We start from the raw sequence: 21746 nt of genomic DNA, 5'->3' as shown, positions 1-21746 counted from the left end.
GCTGGAGCACCACAATGCAAATCAAAATAATCAAAAATGTATTTCATTGTTTTTAAAATAATCTTTTGTATTCAGTGACGTAAACCTGCAGAATTTCTACAGGCTCTGCTTTCTGCTGAAGTAAGTAAAGTTATCCAGAACAAATCTCTTTCACTGACATTCTTTAAACGAAAACTGACTATATTACTAATAAATAACCTGGTAGTTGCTATTGCTTTCTTCCTGACTCTGATCTTGATGTAATTGTGTTGTACCACTTCTGGCAGTGGCAATAGCTTAAACACAAAATCCCGTTATACAGCTACTTCCAGATCTCTGCAGCACACAAACGGATACACAATTATATGATGTAATCCTTAATACAAGGTCCCATAGCTGTCCTTACTCTGCCTGACTCCAACCCCACATAGCTAATGCATTATAGTATATATTCTTCCTGTGTAAACTTCAGTTGGCAGCAGCTGAGTACACTCACAGGACTGTGAGCACTGCCAGTCATCTCTGCCAGGTCCACCCTCTATCAGAGAGTCTCTGGACACTTCAGCAGGAACTGACACATAGAGTGATGAGTGACAGTATCTGCCAGTCTCTACCTCATTGTCTTTGGCTTTCTGTGCAGCCTTCCTAAACGATGTCATCTTCCTCCTCCCTCCTTCTGAAACTGAATTCTATGGGGAGGCGAATAGCAGAGGTTGTTGTTAGAATGTTTTTAGTTCTCTGTGAGAGGCTACACACATTCTTGTGGCAATGGAATCTGATTCAGAATCCATCCGCTATTTTAGAACTGTGCTCCAAAATCTACGTTTTTTAAAAATATGCTTCTAGCTCTAATGGTTGCAAAGATAACCTTCTATGAACCTAGTGTAAACTAATGTAGTGATATCTGTGTGAGTGTGCAGAGAGACAAAATGAAAGAATAGCTCTAAGACAGATGTGGGCTGTCCTAGGTATAGCAATGATTGTGTTAACTCTGAAACCTAGTGATGTCAATTTATATGTCAACATTGCTAATAATTTAATTGCTGATTATTTTAATAAAAATATCTACCCAAGGTGTTTATCTAACCTTTGTGTAATCACAGATATTGGGGCATCAGGCAGTGAGGTAGCTTGTTACAGCTAACATGAGAAACTAGGAGTTTAAACCGGCTCCATTCCTGAAGTTCAAGTCACCTTAATGTCTGCTGCTAAAACTGAAAATTTTGGAGTAGCATAAAATAAATTGAATTTACTATTAAAATATATAATACACATAATAGTAGACTGGTTGTATTATTCATTGCCATTCATTAACATTTTCACATTCCATTCAGTAAAATCCTCGCTGTTTTAATTTACTTAGCGCTCATGCAGAATTTAGGACTAGAATGAAGCAGAAACCAGTGGGTTTTGCAGCAGAATTTATGTTGTTTGCTGACAAGTACACTTTGATGATGTCCAAGAAAGTGGAGCAACTCTGTCAGGAGCTGGGCATGAGGGAGTTCTGTGGAAGGATTTGTTCTGGGTATGTGGGCTTCTTGATTGCTGTTGCGATAAGCACTGGGAGACAAGGGAGGAGACTGATATTCATCTGCAATCCAGCTGGTTGAAATCTGTACGTGCCCCATGATTTTCACATAGGGTTTTATAACTTTTTGTAGACGAGGGCATCAGCTACTAATAAGTTTATCCTGGGGCTCATGGTTTGCAATGCAAGGTCAATGACCAATAAAGTCATCCATGATTTAATTATGGATAAGGCCCTCTTTTTTGCTTGTTATTAAAAAAAACAGCAAAATAATTCAGATTGTTCTCTACTGGTGTAGCTTTCTCTGGTTCAGGACTTGGTTCAATATGAGACTAGAACGGGAGGAAAGGGAGAGTGGGTGTGCTCTTTGCATCCTACTGTGTCCAATTTTAAGGCTGGATTTGACTGGTTGTGTTCAGCCTTCATTAATTTGGGAATTTTGGTAATGTAAAGACTGTCCTACTAATCCACAGGATTCCTGACCATACTCGTTGATATAATGCCTGTACTGGTTTTGGATTCACCCAGTTAGTTTTCTGCTTATTGCACCATGATGATGATGACTATTTCGTTATTTTTGGCTCTTACACTAACCATGATTGTATCTCATATGGCTTCTAGTCTGAGTTATGTGAAAGCACATAATTTGAGAATCGACATAGGAAGTGTGGTAATTACATTCTTGTCATGGTTAGAGTACAGTCAAACTAGTGTCCTTGACCAATGACTCATGTCTTGTCCTTGACCAAAACCGCCTGCTAAGAGCAGTTTTTGATGTCCCTAAACTTGGCTGTGGCAGGGACTTGGTGAGTGATTTTTCTAGTACATCATCACATCTGCAAAAGTCTGGCTCAGCGGAACCGCTCTGTGGGAGGGTAAGCTCGACACATCCGGACGGACCCCACTTGGCAATGATCCCTCATTGCTGTGAATTTTCTACCCATTAAGGCTTGACCGCAGCAGGACAGGTTGGCTGCTGTATCGAAGCGGGAGCCAGCCTCGCAGGAAGTGAGGACGTGCATGGTGCCCTGCTCTCAAGCCAGGGGCCCAGCTCGGCCAGGAGCCAGTCTCTGGCTGCGGCCAGCAGCAGCTGCTTCAGAGAAAGGTGTAGGGCACCCCGAAGTGGGCATGACACTAATGGCATTGCCTGGCCCTGGAGACGCCTTGTCCGGAGGCTAGTGGCAGCCAGCATTGGCTCCTGCCCTGAAGTGTGAGGCTCGATGCCCCGGCACGCATCAGTCACCCTGGCACCGCTCCCCAGGGCTGGGCCCCTCCCTGCCTGGCATAGCAATCTCCAGCCCCCAAGGCAAACGGCGGGGCTTTTGACACCTCCTTGCCTCCCCTTTGTGGGGGCTGGTAATATATCAATGTTTCCCACGCCCCCTTTTTTGGGGTGAATTGGTACAGCCTATTACCCTCTGCCGTTTTAGGGAGTTGGTATGCTCCAGCTCTCCTTTTCCCCTTACAGGGGTCAGATGGTAAAAACTCACCTATTGATAGGGTGACCAGACGTCCCGATATTTGCTTGTTTGTCCCGGGACACTGGACAAACAAGCAATTTTGCCCTCCCAGAAGGGCTCTTGCCCCCCCCCCGACTCCGCCCCCTCCATCCCCCATTGGCTCCCTCCCCAAATCCCCGCCCTGGCCCCGCCTCTTCCCCATGCATGTGGCATTCCTCCTCCCTCCCAGGCTTGCTGCTGTAATGGTGGGGCAAGCCTGGAGGGAGGGGGTGGTGGCCGGCTTCCAGTTCCTGGAGCTGGTGAGTAGGGGCACTGGGCGGGCAAGGGGGGCTGGCAAGGGGGCTGCTCCCCCAGGAGGTAGACGGGGGGGCTCCGGACCCCAGCAACGGCGGGGGAGGCGGCTCGGGGCCGCACGAGTGGCCATATAAAGTTTATCGGCTTGGGGGGGGACCCCGGCCGGCTCCCCGCCCCGCGCCAGCATGTTACACCGGCCGCCACAGGCCAGGTAAGGAGCCGAGTCGCCCCCTCCCTCCTCGTCCTGGCTCCTCAGCTAAGCCCCCCCCGTCACTCTCCTGGTGGAGCAGCCCCCTTGCCAGCCCCCCAGCCCGCCCTCACTAGCCGCAGGAACTGGAAGCCGGCCACCACCCCCTTCCTCCAGGCTTGCGCCGGCATTCCAGCTGCAAGCCTGGGAGGGAGGAGGAATGCCGCTCAGCTGAGGAGCCGGGGGGAGGGGGGACTCGGTTCCTTACCTGGCCTGCGGCGGCCGGCGAAACATGCTGGGGCGGGGACGCTACCCCCCTGCAGGGCAGGGCCAGGAGCCGGCCGGCCGGGGTCCCCCCCCCCAGCCGATAAACTTTATGTGCCCACTCGCGCGGCCCTGAGCTGCTCTCCCACACCGCTGCCGGGGTCCGGAGCCCCGCGCCTCTCGCTCCAGCGGCTCCTTGCCTTGGGGGCGGGGGGGGCTGCGGCCACACTTGCAAAACAGTTTTTTTTTTTTTTTTTCCTTTTTTTTTGCTCCGCCCCGCGCGTCCCGATATCCCCCCTCCTCCCGATATTGCCCGTCAGTGATCTGGTCACCCTACCTATTAAAGGGAAGCCCACAAGCAAGATGACGAAACTACCGCTTCCTGTCGTGGCGGTGTTCTGCCCGGAATATGCACTGCGTCACTTCCGGCCCTGTCTCAGCGCGCCCATAAAGTGTTGCGCGTGGGCGCGCGCCCTCCTCTGGTCCCCTCAGGTCCCCTCAGGGCTCGCGGCGCGGTCGGGGGCCGTTGTGGAGCGTGGTGTCAGCAGCTGCAGCGGCGGCGGTTTCTCTGTGTGCGCGCCCGGGGGAGGTTGGTGTCTCGGGGCCGCTGGGCGGGCTCCACGTGGAATGTTCTGGAAGGGGCCTCTGATAGCGGGAGCCGGCCCATGCCGCTGCGGCCAGGGGCGGGGGAGGACAGCTTGAATGGGGTGTAGGGAGGGGCATTGTGGAGGGGCCCTTGGGGGTGGGGAGGCACTGTGGGAGGGGCCCTTGGGGGTGGGGAGGCACTGTGGGAGGGGCCGGCAGGCGGTGTGGGGGAAGGGCGGGGGGGCAGTGTGGGAGGGGCCTTCGGGGTGATGCGGGGGGCAGTGGGGGAGGGGCTGGGGGGGGCACTGTGGGACGGGGTGTCAAAACTGTTTTTGGATTTCAGTGGCCCCATGTCATTGCCCCCATTTGCACACCTGGTTCGCCCTCAGTGGGGGCAACCCCCACATTGTGCCACCCTCACCACAGAGGGGTTTGTAGTAATCATAACTGCTGGAGCTAGGGGGCTACTGCACCCCCTGCCTTGCAGTGGTTTCCATTCTATGCTGGGTTTACAGTTTGATTCTATGGCTCTCAGCACCCTTACTATAATAATTGTTCCAGCAGCCTGGTAGTAATAACTCATTTAAAAATGGTAAGTTTGGGAGCAAATCTGTCAAGCCTCTGAACATGGCACATCCGACCTGACTGCTGTTGTATTGCCGGGCCTGTTGGTAAAAGACTGAAAATAAAGGAATGGAGATGGTGAGGGCTGATGGGGTTTCTCTCCATTCTTCCCATTCCCGGATGGGAATCTTGCTGGAGACCCGTCTTGCTTGACTGGACGATGGTTGCCATGTGAAGCCTGGTCCTACTCCATACTGAGCATTTCCTTAATATTTCCCACCAGTACTTTAGTGCCAGTGAGAACACGGTTGTAGAGAGGTCACAGTGTAACCACCATGTCATTTAGGGCTGTTCTGATACAGGCTAGGACTAGGTGACAGTAGTCAAAATGCTCACTGTTGGTCTATGCTAGAACATCTGTTGGTGAAATTGCAACAGTAGGAAATCCTAAGAAAAAGCACAGTGTATATACATAGTATTAAGAAAATTAGATAGTCTTTATCAGAATTATTTCACTACCTACAATATTTTTTGGGTGTGTGTGCGTGTTTTTGGTTTTTTTTATAAAGGAAACCAGTTAGGACTGGGCACATGCACCATCTTAAATACAAGTTAACAGATGGGTATTAGTTTAGCTTTATTGGGTTGGCTTTCATGGTTAATGTTAAGTAGATTTCAAGAATTGTTAATTCTTAGATGGTTTCTGTCCTTTTGCAGGCCTTACATAAAGTTTAAAAATGTCGTATATGCTTCCTCACTTACACAATGGCTGGCAAGTAGATCAGGCCATTCTTTCAGAAGAAGACCGTGTGGTGGTCATCCGGTTTGGACATGACTGGGATCCAACTTGTATGAAAATGGATGAAGTATTATATAGTATTGCTGAGAAGGTAAATTTGGATTGTCATTTGAGATAATTGTATGTTTCTGTTCAGCATCTGAAATTGCTTGTTCTTTTTAGTCTAAGGCAGTTTCTAGGCAATAAATCCAACTTGTTCAGTTTCCTTAACAAGCTATGCCTACATTGAATGAATGTGAAACAGCCATCTACTTTCATGGCCATCTGAAATAATTACCCACCATGTTGTTTAATGCTTAATTGAATGGAAACAGTACTACTACATTCTAAAACTGAGCATCTGTCCTGGAGAATATTTTTCTTTTCTGACTGCTGATAGTTTAACATCTAATAATCTAGGCCATTCAGAGGGAAACAAGTTTCATTAATGCCTATAGTGCTCATACCAGTGCTAAGATTGAGCCAGCATTGTCACTTGATACTCAGAATGTGTAATAAATATTAATAGACTAGCAACTAGAAAATTAATTGGAATAGCTTTAAAAGTTTAGGTGTTTTTAGTTTGGCATATGTTTTTAATTTAAAAATTTAAAATCTTGAAATGCACTTATAGAACATACTCAGCCTTGGTTGAAATGGGTGCCACTCCATTCACTTAGTTTGCACTTGGTTATACCAGGGCTCAAATGAATTTTAATCTGTACATATTGAGCCAATCTCTTGAAGCTTTCTCAGATGGCAATGATACCCCGTAACAAACAGATCACCCCCATTTAAGCATCTTAGATAATGAGGAAAAATTAAGAATTGTTTACATAAATATGTGATTGGATATATCTTATCCTTTCATGTCTTCTCAGATAACGTTATTGCATAGTAGTATAACTAGACAGAAATTTTAGCGAATTATTTGTTGGTTAAACCTCATAAGAAGAAATGGGAAACTCAAATAAAACAAGAACCTAGTCAGAAAGACTACTCTGAATTAACGTTTAAATGGCATTCAACAATTGTTTCCAAAATCATGTGTACAGTTCTCTATATGCTGTTAACCTGATGTGAAGCTGTTTCTGTGGCAGTCATTTCTTCTCGATGGCATTCTTAAAAAATTGCGCTTCTCTTGTTCATCTCAGTGTTGAAGTCATCTGGTAAGGCTACTGTGTACATATCAAATATTGAGCCATAACAGGATTTAAGCTAGGAGGATGCTTTGACATTTCTTCAGCACAGCTTCTTTGCATTTGTTTGTCTTATGTTTACTTTTAATGTTGTGGGAATTGATGGATTATACACGGGAATACTATTAGTATTTATCTTTGGCAGGATTCTTGGCAATTTGGCAGACATATTGGCATTTAAGTTTTTATGAGGGAAAAAGAACAATGTAACTTTTTATTTAAAAATCTCCCTCTGCAGAAATGGCAGGTTAAAGGGGGAGATCCTTCCTCATCCTCTTGCTTACGAGCCATGTTTGGATCTCGCAGCTGTTTTAAAGAGTGAGTAAAAGTTCCGATTGTACAGGTGTTTATAATCTAAAGCAGGGGTTCTCAAACTTCATTGCACCGCAACCCCCTTGTGACAACAAAAATTACTACAGGACCCCAGGAGGGGGGACCGAAGCCTGAGCCTGACCAAGCCCCGCCACCCCGGGGGGGGGGTGTGCAAAGCCAAAGCCCCATTGCCCCAGGCTGGGGGGCCAAAGCTGAAGGGCTTCAGCCCAGGCAGGGGGCCTGTAATCATAGCCCCACCGGCCAGGGCTGAAGCCCTCGGCTTGGGCTTGGGCCCTGGGCCCCAGCAAGTCTAAGCCAGCCCTGGCGACCCCATTAAAATGGGGTCCTGACCCACTTTGGGGTCCCGACCCACAGTTTGAGAACCGCTGATCTAAAGCATAGTACAAAATGTTCCCATGCCACATAGCTGCATGCTACATTGAAGAAAATGTAGCTCTATTTCACACTTAGTACTGAGATGGAACATTTTTTTTTTTTAATTTGCAGCATGATTTTAGGAAGTAGTAATGTATCTGTACTTTATAATCAATGTGGAGTTGAACTTTAATGACCTGACTTGTATTTTGGCAAAAGAAAACTAGAGCAAACCACCAAAATATAAAGTAGATTGTTACCACTAAAATGTATCCTTGTTTACAATTGAAATAAGCATTCGTTTCAGTGCAATACATACCAAAAACTTGCATACTTGAGAAAGTTTAACAAGAAATAATATGTTGTGTGAAGGGTTTCCAGTTTTTCCAGAGCAAATATGTAAGAATACTGTACTTATAAAATACCTTGGAAATATCTCAAATTATTTTTTGCCGTACAGAACACTGTTTCAAAGGGGGCCTATGATTCCTGGAAGCTCATCCCCAGGGATACAGAGCTTTGGGTGCTAAATTTTTATATAATTAAATACAAATATTTTTAAACTATTTACAGTAAAAGCCAAAACTTGTCTAAAAGTAAATACAAAAATCAGACAAACCTCAAATCGGAAACCTTTATTGTATGCATGACATTTGGTAGAGAATCACTTGCTCTCTGGCAAGTGATGACTTGAGATGACTGGGTCCGTTGCTTTGCATCTACCCAACCATGGTTGAAAGGCATACTAGCAATGGCATCTACTCAAGAAATGCCCACTTGTCCCTGTGTTTCTACTCAGAGGCAAAAGCTACAGAAAGAGTTAATGGGCAGAGTAGGGAGGTTAGAAAAGTGTAGCTACTATTAAAGCTGGTGGTATTTGCAAATCATTATGATAAGCATACTCTTTTAAAATTATTTCGTAATTTTAAAGCCAGGAAAATATCGATACATTTAAAGCTTGTACGTCTATTAGCTAGGGCTGTCAAGTAATCGCAGTTAACTCATGTGCTTAACTTAAAAAAAAATTAATCACGATTAAAACTATTAATCGCAATTAATGGCACTTTTAATCACACTGTTAAACAATAGAATGCCTACTGAAATTCTTTAAATATTTTGGATGTTTTCCTAAATTTTCAAATATATTGATTTCAATTACAACACAGAATACAAAGTGTACAGTTCTCACTTTATATTATTATTTTTTGCAAATATTTGCACTGTAAAAATGATAAACAAAAGTAATAGTATTTTTCAGTTCACTTCATACAAGTACTGTAGTGCAATCTCTTTATCATGAAAGTGCAATTTAAAAATGTAGATTATTTTTGTACATAGCTGCACTCAAAAACAAAACAATGTAAAGCTTTAGAGCCTACAAGTCCACTCAATCCTACTTCTTGTTCAGCCAATCACTCAGACAAACAAGTTTGTTTACATTTACGGGAGATAATGCTGCCCACTTATTATTTATAATGTCACCTGAAAGTGAGAACAGGTGTTCGCATGGCACTTTTGTAGCCGACATTTCAAGGTATTTAAATGCCAGATATGCTAAACATTCATATGCCCCTTCATGCTTCGGCCTGAAGGGACATATGAATCTTTAATGCAGCTGGCACTTAAATATCTTGCGACGCTGGCTACAACGGTGCCATGCCAATGCCTGTTCTTACTTTCAGGTGACATGGTAAACAAGAAGCGGGCAGCATTATCTCCTGCAAATGTAAACAAACTTGTTTGGGTATGTGATTGGCTGAACAAGAAGTAGGACTGAGTGGACTTGTAGGCTCTAAAGTTTTTGATTGTTTTGTTTTTTGTACATAATTCTACATTTGTAAGTTCAACTTTCATGATAAAGATATTGCACTAAAGTACTTGTATTAGGTGAATTGAAAAATACTTATTTTGTTTTACAGTGCAAATATTTGTAATAAAAATAATATAAAGTGAGCACTGTACATGTTGTATTCTGTGTTGTAATTGAAATCAATATATTTGAAAATGTAAGAAAACATCCAAAGATATTTAAATTGTATTCTGTTATTGTTTAACCTTGCGATTAATCACGATTAATTTTTTTATCACGCGATTAATCACAATTAGTATATTAATACTTATGAGTTAAAATTCAAAAGCACATTCCTCACCCTAAAAACTTTCCTTTGGTCTTTTTTCTCCTTTTGACCTTGATACTCATGTTTATTTCCTCCTGTGCTCTCTACCACTTTCTTTTAGGACTGCACAAAATTTCCCATTAAATCCCCCCCAAATTACCCTGTGTGCCTCTTAACTGTCACTCAAGCTCTGACGGAAACTTCAACCTCGCTTTGGCTTGTTAGTGCAGTTCTTTAGGTCTCCATTATACTTGTATGAAAACCATGTAACTTAAAGCTATTTTAAAAATAGTTTCCAGTTAATACAGTTTAAGTGGCCACAGTGGACAATGTCAAACTTTTTTTAAAACTGTCCTCAAGAGTAGATCCTAATTGCAAGCTGTTTTGGTCAGGTTGTTTAACACTTGCTACCTAAACTGTGTTAAAACAGCTTCATGCTAAAAGTTTTAGTGTAGACTGGGTGTTAGCTGTTGTAAGCCGTAAGGGTTTTTTTCTGCTAAGGTATTGTAAAGGGCATTAGGAAGAAAGATATTGGAGGAAAAGTGGGATTCATTTTTTCTTGTGTCTGATGTAAAGCCTTGAGCCGTAAATGGGAAATAATATTGTATAGCTGAAAGTTGATCTTGCTGAGTTATATGAGGGGAAGTAAGTGGAGAAATATATGTATCACACTAACGTTTGATATTGTAGAACAGGGATCGGCAACCTTTGGCATGCGGCCCGTCAGGGTAAGTCCCTGGCGGGCCGGGACAGTTTGTTTACCTGCAGCGTCCGCAGGTTCGGCTGATTGCGGCTCCCACTGGCTGCAGTTCGCTGCCCCAGGCCAATGGGGGCTGTGGGACTTACCCTGATGGACCGCATGCCAAAGGTTGCCGATCACTGTTGTAGAATGTAAGGGACCTACAACTTTTCTTATCTCTGGTCATGGACCAGTTCTAAGAAATGGCTTAATACTGGTCCACCAAATATTTCTAGCCCTGAGAAGTATTAAAATGTTAGCCATATTTAAGGTTCATCATCTAACCATAAACTTTTTTGGATATGTTTATTGAATAATGTAAAACTATATTAGCTTCACAAAATAAAAGTTGTTACAGATGCTCCCCGACTTACGCAAGTGTTCCATTCCGGAACGCCTTCCGTAACTTGAGTTTTGCGTAAGTCGGAAACATATCTCCGAACATTACGCCAAAAAAACCCACCCCACCTCTTATTTCTAGCTTACGGAACTTTTTCTGTAAGCTTGGAGTTGCGTACGTCGGGTTTACGTAACTTGGGGAGCGTCTGTATATGTATATGTTATATGTACTTCTGCCTGGGTTCCCTCACAATAGGTGCGATAGGCTTTTAGAATCTACACTTCTGCTGTATTCAACAGTAACTTCAATGAGCCATTGTAGTTAAGTGGAGAAAATATCCATTTTTTCCCCCCTCAGTCCACATATGCTCCACTCTTCATTGGGTGTCGTAGCTTTTCTTGAATATGGAAGAAGACACTATTACATTAGCAGTATTGGACGTGGATGGCCTCTCAGACTTTGCTTGAAGAGGGAAACATAGCGGATGTGTACATATTCTCTCTTACTGGGATTATTGAAGTTCTATATAGTTATTAAAGAACAAAGATATCAAAAACATTGATCTGAGAAACACCAAGATAATGGTTGTGCTTCCCTGCATATTCTCCACTTCTTCCATTTCAGCATGATGTTGGTGCACAGTACACTTAACTCCTAAAGCTTAGAATGAATGCCTATGCTTTTTGAAATCAGTATTCAGATGGTATACAGTATTGGTTCTAGTGTTAACAGTTCTAATAAGGAGCCACTAAAATCAGATTGAAATTAAAAGGTGAGTGGAGGAAGACAAGTTGGCAGCAAAAAGTGGAACTTGATGTCTGACACCTTGCAAATAATCTGTCCGGTAGTATTCTTTTTTTCAAACTTTGGAGTCATGCAATATTTAATTCCCAAGCGCTAAAAGGAAATATTTTTTGAAAAGCCCTATTGATATAACTGATTTACTGCAAGGATTTTTATGTATTTAAACTTTTCTTACTACACTTGAATGTGTGTACAAAGATTTCCATTCACATTTTTATAGGTGTCTTCACTGAACACTTTTAAACTGTAAAGAGTCTCAGATATATCCTTTTTTACTTTCCTTGAAAAAGTAAATGTTTAAAAAATTCTGCAAAATTCTGCAAATGTTATTTCTCAGATAAATATGGAGGCTCCAGCATGGCATTGGGGAGCAGAGGCCACTGGCTGCACAGAGGTGGGAGATCACTGTGCAGCTCTCCTCTCAGGACACAGATTCAACAGGGAGGCTGCACCCAAGCCTTACACAGCACAAGGGCTGGGTCTGCCCAAGAAACAGCCCAGGGCCCTGCCCCTCTGTGTCAGGTGCACCAGGTTTCAGCAGGCATGCTCAGCAAGGGAGGATCTAAGTGTGGGGGGATCCAGGTGTGGGTTGAGAGAGGGTTCTGTGTGGGGCAATCTGGGTGCAGGTGGCTTGGGGTGGGGGTGGGATCCAGGCACGGGGGGATCTGGATGCACAGGGGCTTGTTGGGGGGTTCTGGGTGCAACAGTAATGAGACTCTGCAGGAGAGTCCAAGTGAAGGTGGATGGGGCTCAGCAGAATGGGGTGTCCAGTTGCTGGGGGAGTGGGGCGGGGATCCAGGTGCAGCTGGTTGGGGCTCGGTAGGGTGGGGATCTTGGTTTGCGTGGCTCGTCATGGTGGTCCAGCTGCAGGGGGAGTTCTGGGTGTGGGGGGAGGTGAGGCTTGGTGTCAAGGTCTGAGTTTGAGGGGGTCTGGATGCACGGGGGCTGTGTGGATGGGGGAGCAGCTCCCTGTACAGGGATCCCTCCCCCTGCAGCTGAGAAGCATGCAGGAAGCACGGGGATGGGGGAGTTTGCAGAGCTTCCTACAGCTGGGGAAGAAAACTGGGAGTGGGTCTGACGCGGCCCTGGATGCTGCATAGGGGAAGAGAAAGTCCCCTCCTCCCCAGCCCAGGCAGGACTAGCAGCTGAGCCCAGCGCAGGGTAGGAGCCACCAGCTGGGTCTTCCCCAGTCCTGCCCCACAGTGATTTACCTCTCTGCTAGCTGCCCTGGGCACCCGAAACATACTGCTGGGGAGGGTCGCATTACCGCTGTTGTGGCTTTCCTTTGCTTCCCCATCAGAAAGTCATTTTCTGTGGGGAAGCAAAGAAATTGGGGGATATATATTCTGCGCATGCAAGGTGGCACAGAATTTCCCCAGGAGTAAGTACCTGTGTCTGATTATAAACTCAAGTATCTTTCACTGGAATTAGAATTGTGCCAGCTGCAATTGTCTTTAAGTATATTTGTAGCTGACGGGGTACTATCAGGATTTGCTTTTCCAGTATTATATTTATTTTCTTCTCTGGTTTGAGGTACCTATGTTAAATTTAGTGTTTAGTGTCTTGCTCTCACATCTGACTTCTAGATAGGCGCCACTTTGCTGAAATGTTAGGGAACAAGTTTTATACCCTAAATAGTGGTCCCCAAACTGTGTGGCATGCCCCATTGGGGGGCCTGGAGGAATGTGTATGTGGGGGGGGGAGGGTGCAGCAGGTCTGGGCCAGCCCCCACAAGGGGAGGGGAGGGGGTGCCACCCAGCCCCGCTTTGCCCTTGGACCAGCTGCGACCCCAGCCACAGCTCCACTCCCCTCCAGCTGCGACCCCAGCCACAGCTCCACTCTGCTCCCTGCTCTGCCCTTAGCCCCAGCTGCAGCTCCACTCTGCTTCACCCTCTGCTCCACCCCCAGCCAGCTCTGCCTTCATTCCCTCTCCGCCCCCAGGCTAGCTCTCCTCTAGCCCCAGCTCCTCCCCCATCTCCAGTTCTGCCCCCAGTTCCACCTTCAGCTGAAACTCCTCTGCTGAGCCAGTAACGGAGTGGGGGCGCAGACAGATTCCATTACTGGAAAGAGGAGGCACTACAGGAAAAGTTGGGCACCATTGCTCTATATAGGAACATTTGTTGTTTGTATTGCATTAGTGCCTAAGAGCCCCAATTGTTGACCATGTCCCATTCTGCTGGGTGCTGTAGAAACACGGAACAAAAAGATGTCCCAAAGAGCCATCTAAGTAACATGGCTAGTGATTCCAGTGTTCAAATGGTGTAAAGCATTGAATTCTCATTAAAAATCTTTTCAGAATTGAAACAAAGGGCACGGAGAAAGCAAGAGGAAAGGAAGGAGTTCTGGATTTAGTTCCTAACTACCTCAGATTTCATGTGTGATTTTTGGACAAGTTGCTAAATGCATGTGTCTCAGTCTGCCATTTGGAAATAAATTGTTATACTAATTTTATAATCTAATGTTGGGAAGGTAAATTCATTAATGTTTGGGAGGTGCTTAGATTATGGTGATAAGATCTCTACCAAAGTATGTATCAGATCAGATTTGATCTGGCCTCTGGAGATTTCCATTACTTGCATCTGAAGAAGTGAGGTTCTTACCCACGAAAGCTTATGCTCCCAATACTTCTGTTAGTCTTAAAGGTGCCACAGGACCCTCTGTTGCTTTTTACAGATTCAGACTAACATGGCTACCCCTCTGATTCATGATCAGAACAATCTCATTTTCAAAGTGAGATTCAGCTAATGTTATTTATTGAATATTAACTATGTAAAACTTCTCAGTTTTGTAAAACAAAGAAAAGTTAATATTTGTACCCTCACTGTGGCTTCCTCTCCTAAAGTGTGAGGCTATTTGGGTCCCTTGCTAATGACATACAAAATTCTGTAGTTATATTCAATAGGAGCTGTAATTGCTCAGTTCATTTAAATAGAGAAAATAAAAAAAACTTAAGTTTAAGCCACTCACATAGTAGGTGCTAAGTTAGTATTTCTTGCATTGAATAAAAACAATTTTTGTATGTAAAAATATTTTACTTACATTTCTCAAAATTGTAATGGTATTCTTTTGTACTTCAAAAATAGAAATGTTTGTGCTTGTGCTTTGATTCATAATAAATTCTTCCTTTTGCAGTAATGCTCTTTCATGAAACAAAGTATATTTTAAAAATTGTGGACAATGTGATCTCAAGGTTAGCCAGACACTGATATTTTATTCAAGGACTAAATTTAGTGTGTCATAAGAGTTTTAGGTTTTTGCTCACAAATGTGCATTGTAGAAATTTCCCAGCAGGAGAATTGCACCTGAGCTGTTGGTATTGTACATGTCAGTCACCTGGTAGTTCTTACAGAAGCCGCAGTAGAGTGAAAATAATGTTGTCTTAGTTTCACTGTGCTGGAGAAGTCTTTTCCTGCCAAATCAACCTGGAAGCAATCAATTACTTCAGAAGATTATCTAATTTGATCCTATAATACAGTTAACTTCATAGGTAATGTGAACTGAGTTCTTGGGACTGACTATATGTACACAAATTTTGAAGTTTGATACTGTCTATACATAAATTTACGTTTTTGACAGACATATGGATTATGATGTATACCGAATAGTTCTGTCACTTTGTAAATACATGAAAAATCAAGATACTTTCTTAAAGTCCCTACTGTTGTGTATGCATTTGCAGACTTTTAAAATGACCAATTGCTGTTTACACTAGACAAAAAAGGTGCTTGCCTGATGCTGCATAATTCTGTATTGGTTTATTTGTTAACATTTCTATTTAATCATATTTTGTTTTCAGTTGTACTTGACAGAAAATTAAATAGTTAAAAGTACTTTAAAAATATTAAGCTTGTTACATTCTAAAATTTTACAAGTATTACCTTTAGAGAATGCTAAATTTGCCTAGTTATGCACTGAAAAGTCAGGAAACAAAAACATAAGGGTGTTTGCACTACATTAACTCTTCCCTGTTATACATGTGTGTTACAAAAGCGAGCAAGTATAATCATATAAATAACAGGAGTACTTGTGGCACCTTAGAGACTAACAAATTTATTAGAGCATAAGCTTTCGTGGGCTACAACCCACTTCTTCGGATGCATATAGAGTGAAACATATATTGAGGAGATATATATACACACATACAGAGAGCATGAACAGGTGGGAGTTGTCTTACCAACTCTGAGAGGCCAATTAAGTAAGAGAGGAGAAAAAAAAAAAAAAAAAAAAACTTTTGAAGTGATAATCAAGATAGCCCAGTACAGACAGTTTGATAAGAAGCAAGTGTGAGAATACTTACAAGGGGAGATAGATTCAATGTTTGTAATGGCTCAGCCATTCCCAATCCCTATTTAGCCCTGAGTTGATTGTGTCTAGTTTGCATATCAATTCCAGCTCAGCAGTCTCTCGTTGGAGTCTGTTTTTGAAGTTTTTCTGTTTTAAGATAGCCACCCGCAGGTCTGTCAAAGAATGGCCAGACAGGTTAAAGTGTTCTCCCACTGGTTTTTGAGTATTATGGTTCCTGATGTCAGATTTGTGTCCATTAATTCTTTTGCGTAGAGACTGTCCGGTTTGGCCAATGTACATGGCAGAGGGGCATTGCTGGCACATGATGGCATATATCACATTGGTAGATGTGCAGGTGAACGAGCCCCTGATGGTATAGCTGATGTGATTAGGCCCTATGATGGTGTCACTTGAATAGATATGTGGACAGAGTTGGCATCGGGCTTTGTTACAAGGATAGGTTCCTGGGTCAGTGTTTTTGTTCAGTGATGTGTGGTTGCTGGTGAGTATTTGCTTTAGGTTGGGGGGTTGTCTGTAAGCGAGGACAGGTCTGTCTCCCAAGATCTGTGAGAGTAAAGGATCATCTTTCAGGATAGGTTGTAGATCTCTGATGATGCGCTGGAGAGGTTTTAGTTGGGGGCTGAAGGTGACAGCTAGTGGTGTTCTGTTATTTTCTTTGTTGGCCCTGTCTTGTAGGAGGTGACTTCTGGGTACTCGTCTGGCTCTGTCAATCTGTTTTTTCACTTCAGCAGGTGGGTATTGTAGTTTTAAGAATGCTTGATAGAGATCTTGTAGGTGCTTGTCTCTATCTGAGGGATTGGAGCAAATGCGGTTATATCTTAGAGCTTGGCTGTAGACAATGGATCGTGTGGTGTGTCCTGGATGGAAGCTGGAGGCATGTAGGTAAGTGTAGCGGTCAGTAGGTTTCCGGTACAGGGTGGTATTTATGTGACCATCGCTTATTAGCACAGTAGTGTCCAGGAAATGGACCGCTTGTGTGGATTGATCTAGGCTGAGGTTGATGGTGGGATGGAAATTATTGAAATCATGGTGGAATTCCTCAAGGGCTTCTTTTCCATGGGTCCAGATGATGAAGATGTCATCAATGTAGCGCAAGTAGAGTAGGGGCGTTAGGGGACGAGAGCCAAGGAAGCGTTGTTCTAAGTCAGCCATAAAAATGTTGGCATACTGTGGGGCCATGCGGGTACCCATAGCAGTGCCGCTGACTTGAAGGTATATATTGTCCCCAAATGTGAAATAGTTGTGGGTGAGGACAAAGTCACAGAGTTCAGCCACCAGGTTAGCTGTGACATTATCGGGGATACTGTTCCTGATAGCTTGTAGTCCATCTGTGTGTGGAATATTGGTGTAGAGGGCTTCTACGTCCATAGTGGCCAGGATGGTGTTTTCTGGGAGATCACCGATGGATTCTAGTTTCCTCAGGAAGTCAGTAGTATCTCGAAGATAGCTAGGAGTGCTGGTAGCGTAGGGTCTGAGGAGAGAGTCCACATAACCAGACAAGCCTGATGTTAGGGTGCCAATGCCTGAGATGATGGGGCGTCCAGGATTTCCAGGTTTATGGATCTTGGGTAGCAAATAGAATGTCCCTGGTCGGGGTTCTAGGCATGTGTCTGTACAGATTTGTTCCTGTGCTTTGTCAGGGAGTTTTTTTAGCAGATGGTGTAGTTTCTTTAGGTAATCCTCAGTGGGATCAGAGGATAATGGCCTGTAGAATGTGGTGTTAGAGAGCTGTCTAGCAGCCTCTTGGTCATATTCCAATTTATTCATGATGACGACAGCACCTCCTTTGTCAGCCTTTTTGATAATGATGTCAGGGTTGTTTCTGAGGCTGTAGATGGCGTTGTGTTCAGCATGGCTGAGGTTATGGGGCAAGTGATGTTGCTTATCCACAATTTCAGCCTTTGCACGTTGACGGAAGCAATCTATGTAGAAATCCAGTCTGTTGTTTCGACCGTCCGGAGGAGTCCACGCAGAATCCTTTTGTTTGTAGTGCTGGTAGGGGGGATTCTGTGGGTTAGTATGCTGTTCAGAGGTATGTTGGAAATATTCTTTGAGTCGGAGACGTCGAAAGTAGGATTCTAGGTCACCGCAGAACTGTATCATGTTCGTGGGTCTGGAGGGACAAAAGGAGAGGCCCCAAGATAGGACAGACTCTTCTGCTGGGCTAAGAGTATAGCTGGAAAGGTTAACAAATTTGTTAGTCTCTAAGGTGCCACAAGTACTCCTGTTATTTTTGAGGATACAGACTAACACGGCTGCTACTCTGAAACCTATAATCATATAAACATTTCTCAAAACTGTGTGTTGTTTCTGCAACTTAAAAATATTATAGATGCTACATGTGTATCTAATCCTTGTGTAAATGGATATTTTCATTATCATTGTCCAGTATGTTTAGTGACTTAAATGTTCATATCAGTTCTCTTCTTTTTAAGATTATTTTATTAATTCGCTCAGTGCCTGTGGACTGTACGTTTTCTTTTCAATTGGCAGCATAGCTTTCTTCATCAACTTAAGAAATTAACCATGAATTTAGTAAGGAAACCCCTTTCAAAATGTACTGTGCATGTACAAAGTGCAATCTTCAGTGCATAATAACTGCAAAATCAAATCCTACTTTTGTCAGAGCTTTCAAAAGCATTTCTCAATGAGGAATATTTACATGCCAAATTTAAACTTTCTACCCCTGCCATTTGGACTTCATAGCTGTCCAAAAAGCCTGAAGGTTTTTTAATTCTGAGGTTAGTGTTGTTTTCCCCTACTGTTCTATTAAATAATAGCTAATCCATCTTTGCTCAAACTTTTTAAAAAAAACTTTCTGCTTTGGACACAAATTATGGAAAATTTCAGCTTTTGGGGTGAAAGATTCTGGAAGTCATAAGCAACTGAAAATTAAGCATTTAAATTCTAACCCTTCAACAACCTTAATAATAGCATTTGCTAGCGCTCTCACCTTAAATATTTTTAGGGTCGGACATATAATTGAGAGGAAGGCACAACAGTGTGTGACTTGGCCACTATTTTAATACATACCATTTTTCTGTTACTGGATGTGAATTCCCTTTCTCTATAAAATTAATGTCTTGTCTGTATTATTTTAAAATATCTTTATTTTCCAAACTTTTAAGAGCCAGTTAGAAATGGCAAAAGTGAATTAATATTTGCTTGACTTTAACTTAGTAATGAACATCTTGCAGCATTATTATTGTAATAACTTAAGCATATTATTTTTTCTAAAATCTGTCAACATTCTATAAAAAGGTCAGTCTTTTATATAGTTATTAAAGGCTTGCTCGTGTATTTTGCTCTGTTTACAGTCATTTTAATTTTGTTCTCCTGTTCAGGTAAAAAATTTTGCTGTTATTTATCTTGTGGATATCACAGAAGTACCAGACTTCAACAAGATGTATGAGTTGTATGATCCCTGTACAGTCATGTTTTTCTTTAGGTATGCCTTATTTCTACTATATAATTTAATTTGGTGTATTGGGGCTTACATGCTATAATTAAAGGCAGTGTATTGTATGCATTTTATATATGCTCATGTATTTAAAAAAAATATTTAAGAGGGTATTGTGCTTATGTACAAGTAATTGCATTCAAGTTCAGTGTAGCTCTTCCCCAATTAATCTAATACATCTTAACACCTTGTACCAATTCTTCAGTAATATTGATGCTCTGACCCATTGCCACTTAGCACTTCCAGGCCTGAGAATTAAAAACAGCACTGTTATGAACCAAGATGATACTGCAAATAAAGCCTGGTCTACACTAGGGAGTTAGGTCAGTAATACTATGTCACTCAGTGGTGTGAAAAATCTGCACCCCTACACAACCCAGTTAAACCCACCTAACCCCCCGGGTAGACAGCACTAAATTGACGGGAGAATTATCCTGTTGACCTAGCTACCACCCATCGGGGAGGTGGATTACCTACCCTGACAGAAGAACCCCTCCCATCATCATAGGTCTTCACTGAAGTGCGGCAGCTGCAGCATTTTAAATGTAGATGAACCCTAAGATCCTGACTGTGAGCTGAATTTTCACTCTAGTGCCATCTTCATCTCAAAGTACAGTGGGAAGTTAAATGGCATTGTTTTATATCTTATTGTGTATTAATGTATGCCATCTGGCTTAATCAGTCTGGATAATTTTCCTCACATTAGACCCATTGAAGTCAATGGAGTATTTCCATTGAAGTCAATGGAGTATTTCCATTGACTTGGAGGAGGCCCACTGCACACAGGAAGCATTATTGCATTCACCTCTCAAGCAGAGTTTTTAAAAAAGCATTCTGAGCTTTTTTCCTTCCTGCTACGCAGCTGCACACAACACTACCTATGAAATCAGCAATTTTGCATGTTTGAATATGCACAGTAGCTGATTGTAGAAGTTAGATTTACAGAAACAAGCCCTAAATATAATTAAAATATTTACATTTAAATATCAAATGTGTAAGTTTATAACAATATCCATATCTCATAGTTGAAATGTCTTACATTTCCTAGAGAGGTAGAACTGCTAAACTTTTTGCATTCATTCCTCTGTATTTGCTTCACATTTTGAAGTGTGGCAACATTTAAAGACACTGTCAACATAAAATTAAATCTTTACTGTAATTACGAATAACACCTCAAATTACTTGTGCTTGTACTTTTTGGTTTCTTGGGGAAATAAAAGTACACTGATCCACTTCACTTTGTTGTTCTCATAGACTAGCACAACATTTGAATTCTTGGCACCCTAGGGATTTTCAAATTTGAATGTCTAAGAAATAAAAAATACATCTCGTTCACATGCCAATTAAATAAACAACACAGAGATAAAATATTCATAATAGATAACTATCCACATTATTCAGTTCTTGAACCACTAGGTCTACTTCTAATTGATAAAATATGTTAAAGGACAAATACGTCTAGAGCTTTTTAGCAAGGGACTTTGTTCAGAAATGTTATTTTTTTGTAGGGGGAGGCAGTGGGAGGAAAACATGAAGACTGCTATTCCTAGGGATAAACATAAATCTCTGAATGTTACAATCTTGGTGCAGGTCATCTTTGTATCTTTTTAATGTAACTTTAAGAACAGAAAAATACTATTTTAAAACAGGTGGTCTATCAACTTTCAACCTGAGCATGACCATAAATGCCATTCTGGTATTCTGCCATTTAGTGTAATACTTATTTGCTGACCTACAAGGATATGGTGGTAGAGCTACATATTGCAGGGCGCTTGAGTCCTGTGAAATATTAGGAAAGAGAGTAGATTAGCATATTGACCTGTTTTGTTTTGTTTTTCTTTCCTCTTAAAGGAATAAACACATCATGATTGATTTAGGTACAGGTAACAACAACAAGATTAACTGGGCGATGGAAGACAAGCAAGAGATGATCGACATTATAGAAACAGTTTATAGAGGAGCTCGTAAAGGTAGAGGTCTCGTGGTGTCGCCAAAAGACTATTCTACCAAATACAGATATTGACATTCTGTGACACTTACCCTCTCTTTTAGTCCACCTCCACATACACATAATTACCCTTTGTATATAAAAGTTGATGATTTACATTTTTTTATTATGAATGTGTTTTGAACTCTTATTTAAAAAACTTTGTGAAATTTCATTTGAAAAAATAGAAGACATGAAGTCTGGAACCATTTGATTTCAGAAATGCAATAGCTGGATCATTCCTTTTGAATTAAAGGACTTTAACTCTGCAAATGTCAACCTCTCGGTATAATATATTTTTTTAACACAATTCTATTCTTAGAAAAATATGTAAAAAATATGAGAAGTTGAAACAAATGTACACGAGAAACTTTTAGTGTAGCCTTTTAATGGATAAAAAGTAGTGCTGTATTGTTCTTGCCTTTAGCTTATTATCTTTAATAATAGTAATAATAAAAGTATTTGCCTT

The 21746-nt window shown here is 42.3% G+C and overlaps 2 protein-coding genes across 5 annotated transcripts in view; one reads left to right on the top strand and one right to left on the bottom strand.

Annotated features, from left to right (window-relative positions):
- Positions 1 to 4115, bottom strand: part of LOC135873351 (glyoxylate/hydroxypyruvate reductase B-like) — a 15074-nt gene extending 10959 nt beyond the window's left edge. Inside the window, exon 1 of one of the 2 annotated variants that reach the window (XM_065397781.1) lies at positions 4050 to 4115. The gene's annotated coding sequence lies outside the window, so the exon portion shown is untranslated. Of the gene's footprint in view, positions 1 to 2997; positions 3044 to 4049 lie in introns of those variants that run through there. The other variant, XM_065397780.1, reaches the window with a different exon arrangement.
- On the top strand, positions 3182 to 21746 carry TXNL4A (thioredoxin like 4A). Of its 3 annotated transcripts, none has more exons than XM_065397784.1 (4): positions 3182 to 3266; positions 5579 to 5751; positions 19175 to 19278; positions 21142 to 21746. In XM_065397784.1, exons 2-4 carry the CDS (start codon positions 5599 to 5601, stop codon positions 21311 to 21313), a joined length of 429 nt encoding a protein of 142 aa, XP_065253856.1. In that variant the 5' UTR covers positions 3182 to 3266; positions 5579 to 5598; the 3' UTR covers positions 21314 to 21746. The 3 variants fall into 3 exon arrangements, with proteins under 3 accessions (XP_065253856.1, XP_065253855.1, XP_065253857.1); XM_065397783.1 differs by lacking the exon at positions 3182 to 3266 and adding an exon at positions 4125 to 4301; XM_065397785.1 differs by lacking the exons at positions 3182 to 3266; positions 5579 to 5751 and adding an exon at positions 7077 to 7156.

The sequence above is a fragment of the Emys orbicularis genome, chromosome 2, assembly GCF_028017835.1.
Source record: "Emys orbicularis isolate rEmyOrb1 chromosome 2, rEmyOrb1.hap1, whole genome shotgun sequence".
In the NCBI taxonomy this organism is placed as follows: domain Eukaryota; kingdom Metazoa; phylum Chordata; order Testudines; family Emydidae; genus Emys; species Emys orbicularis.
The sequence above is the reverse complement of the archived record's forward strand: the minus strand, read 5'-3'. Positions and strand labels throughout refer to the sequence as shown.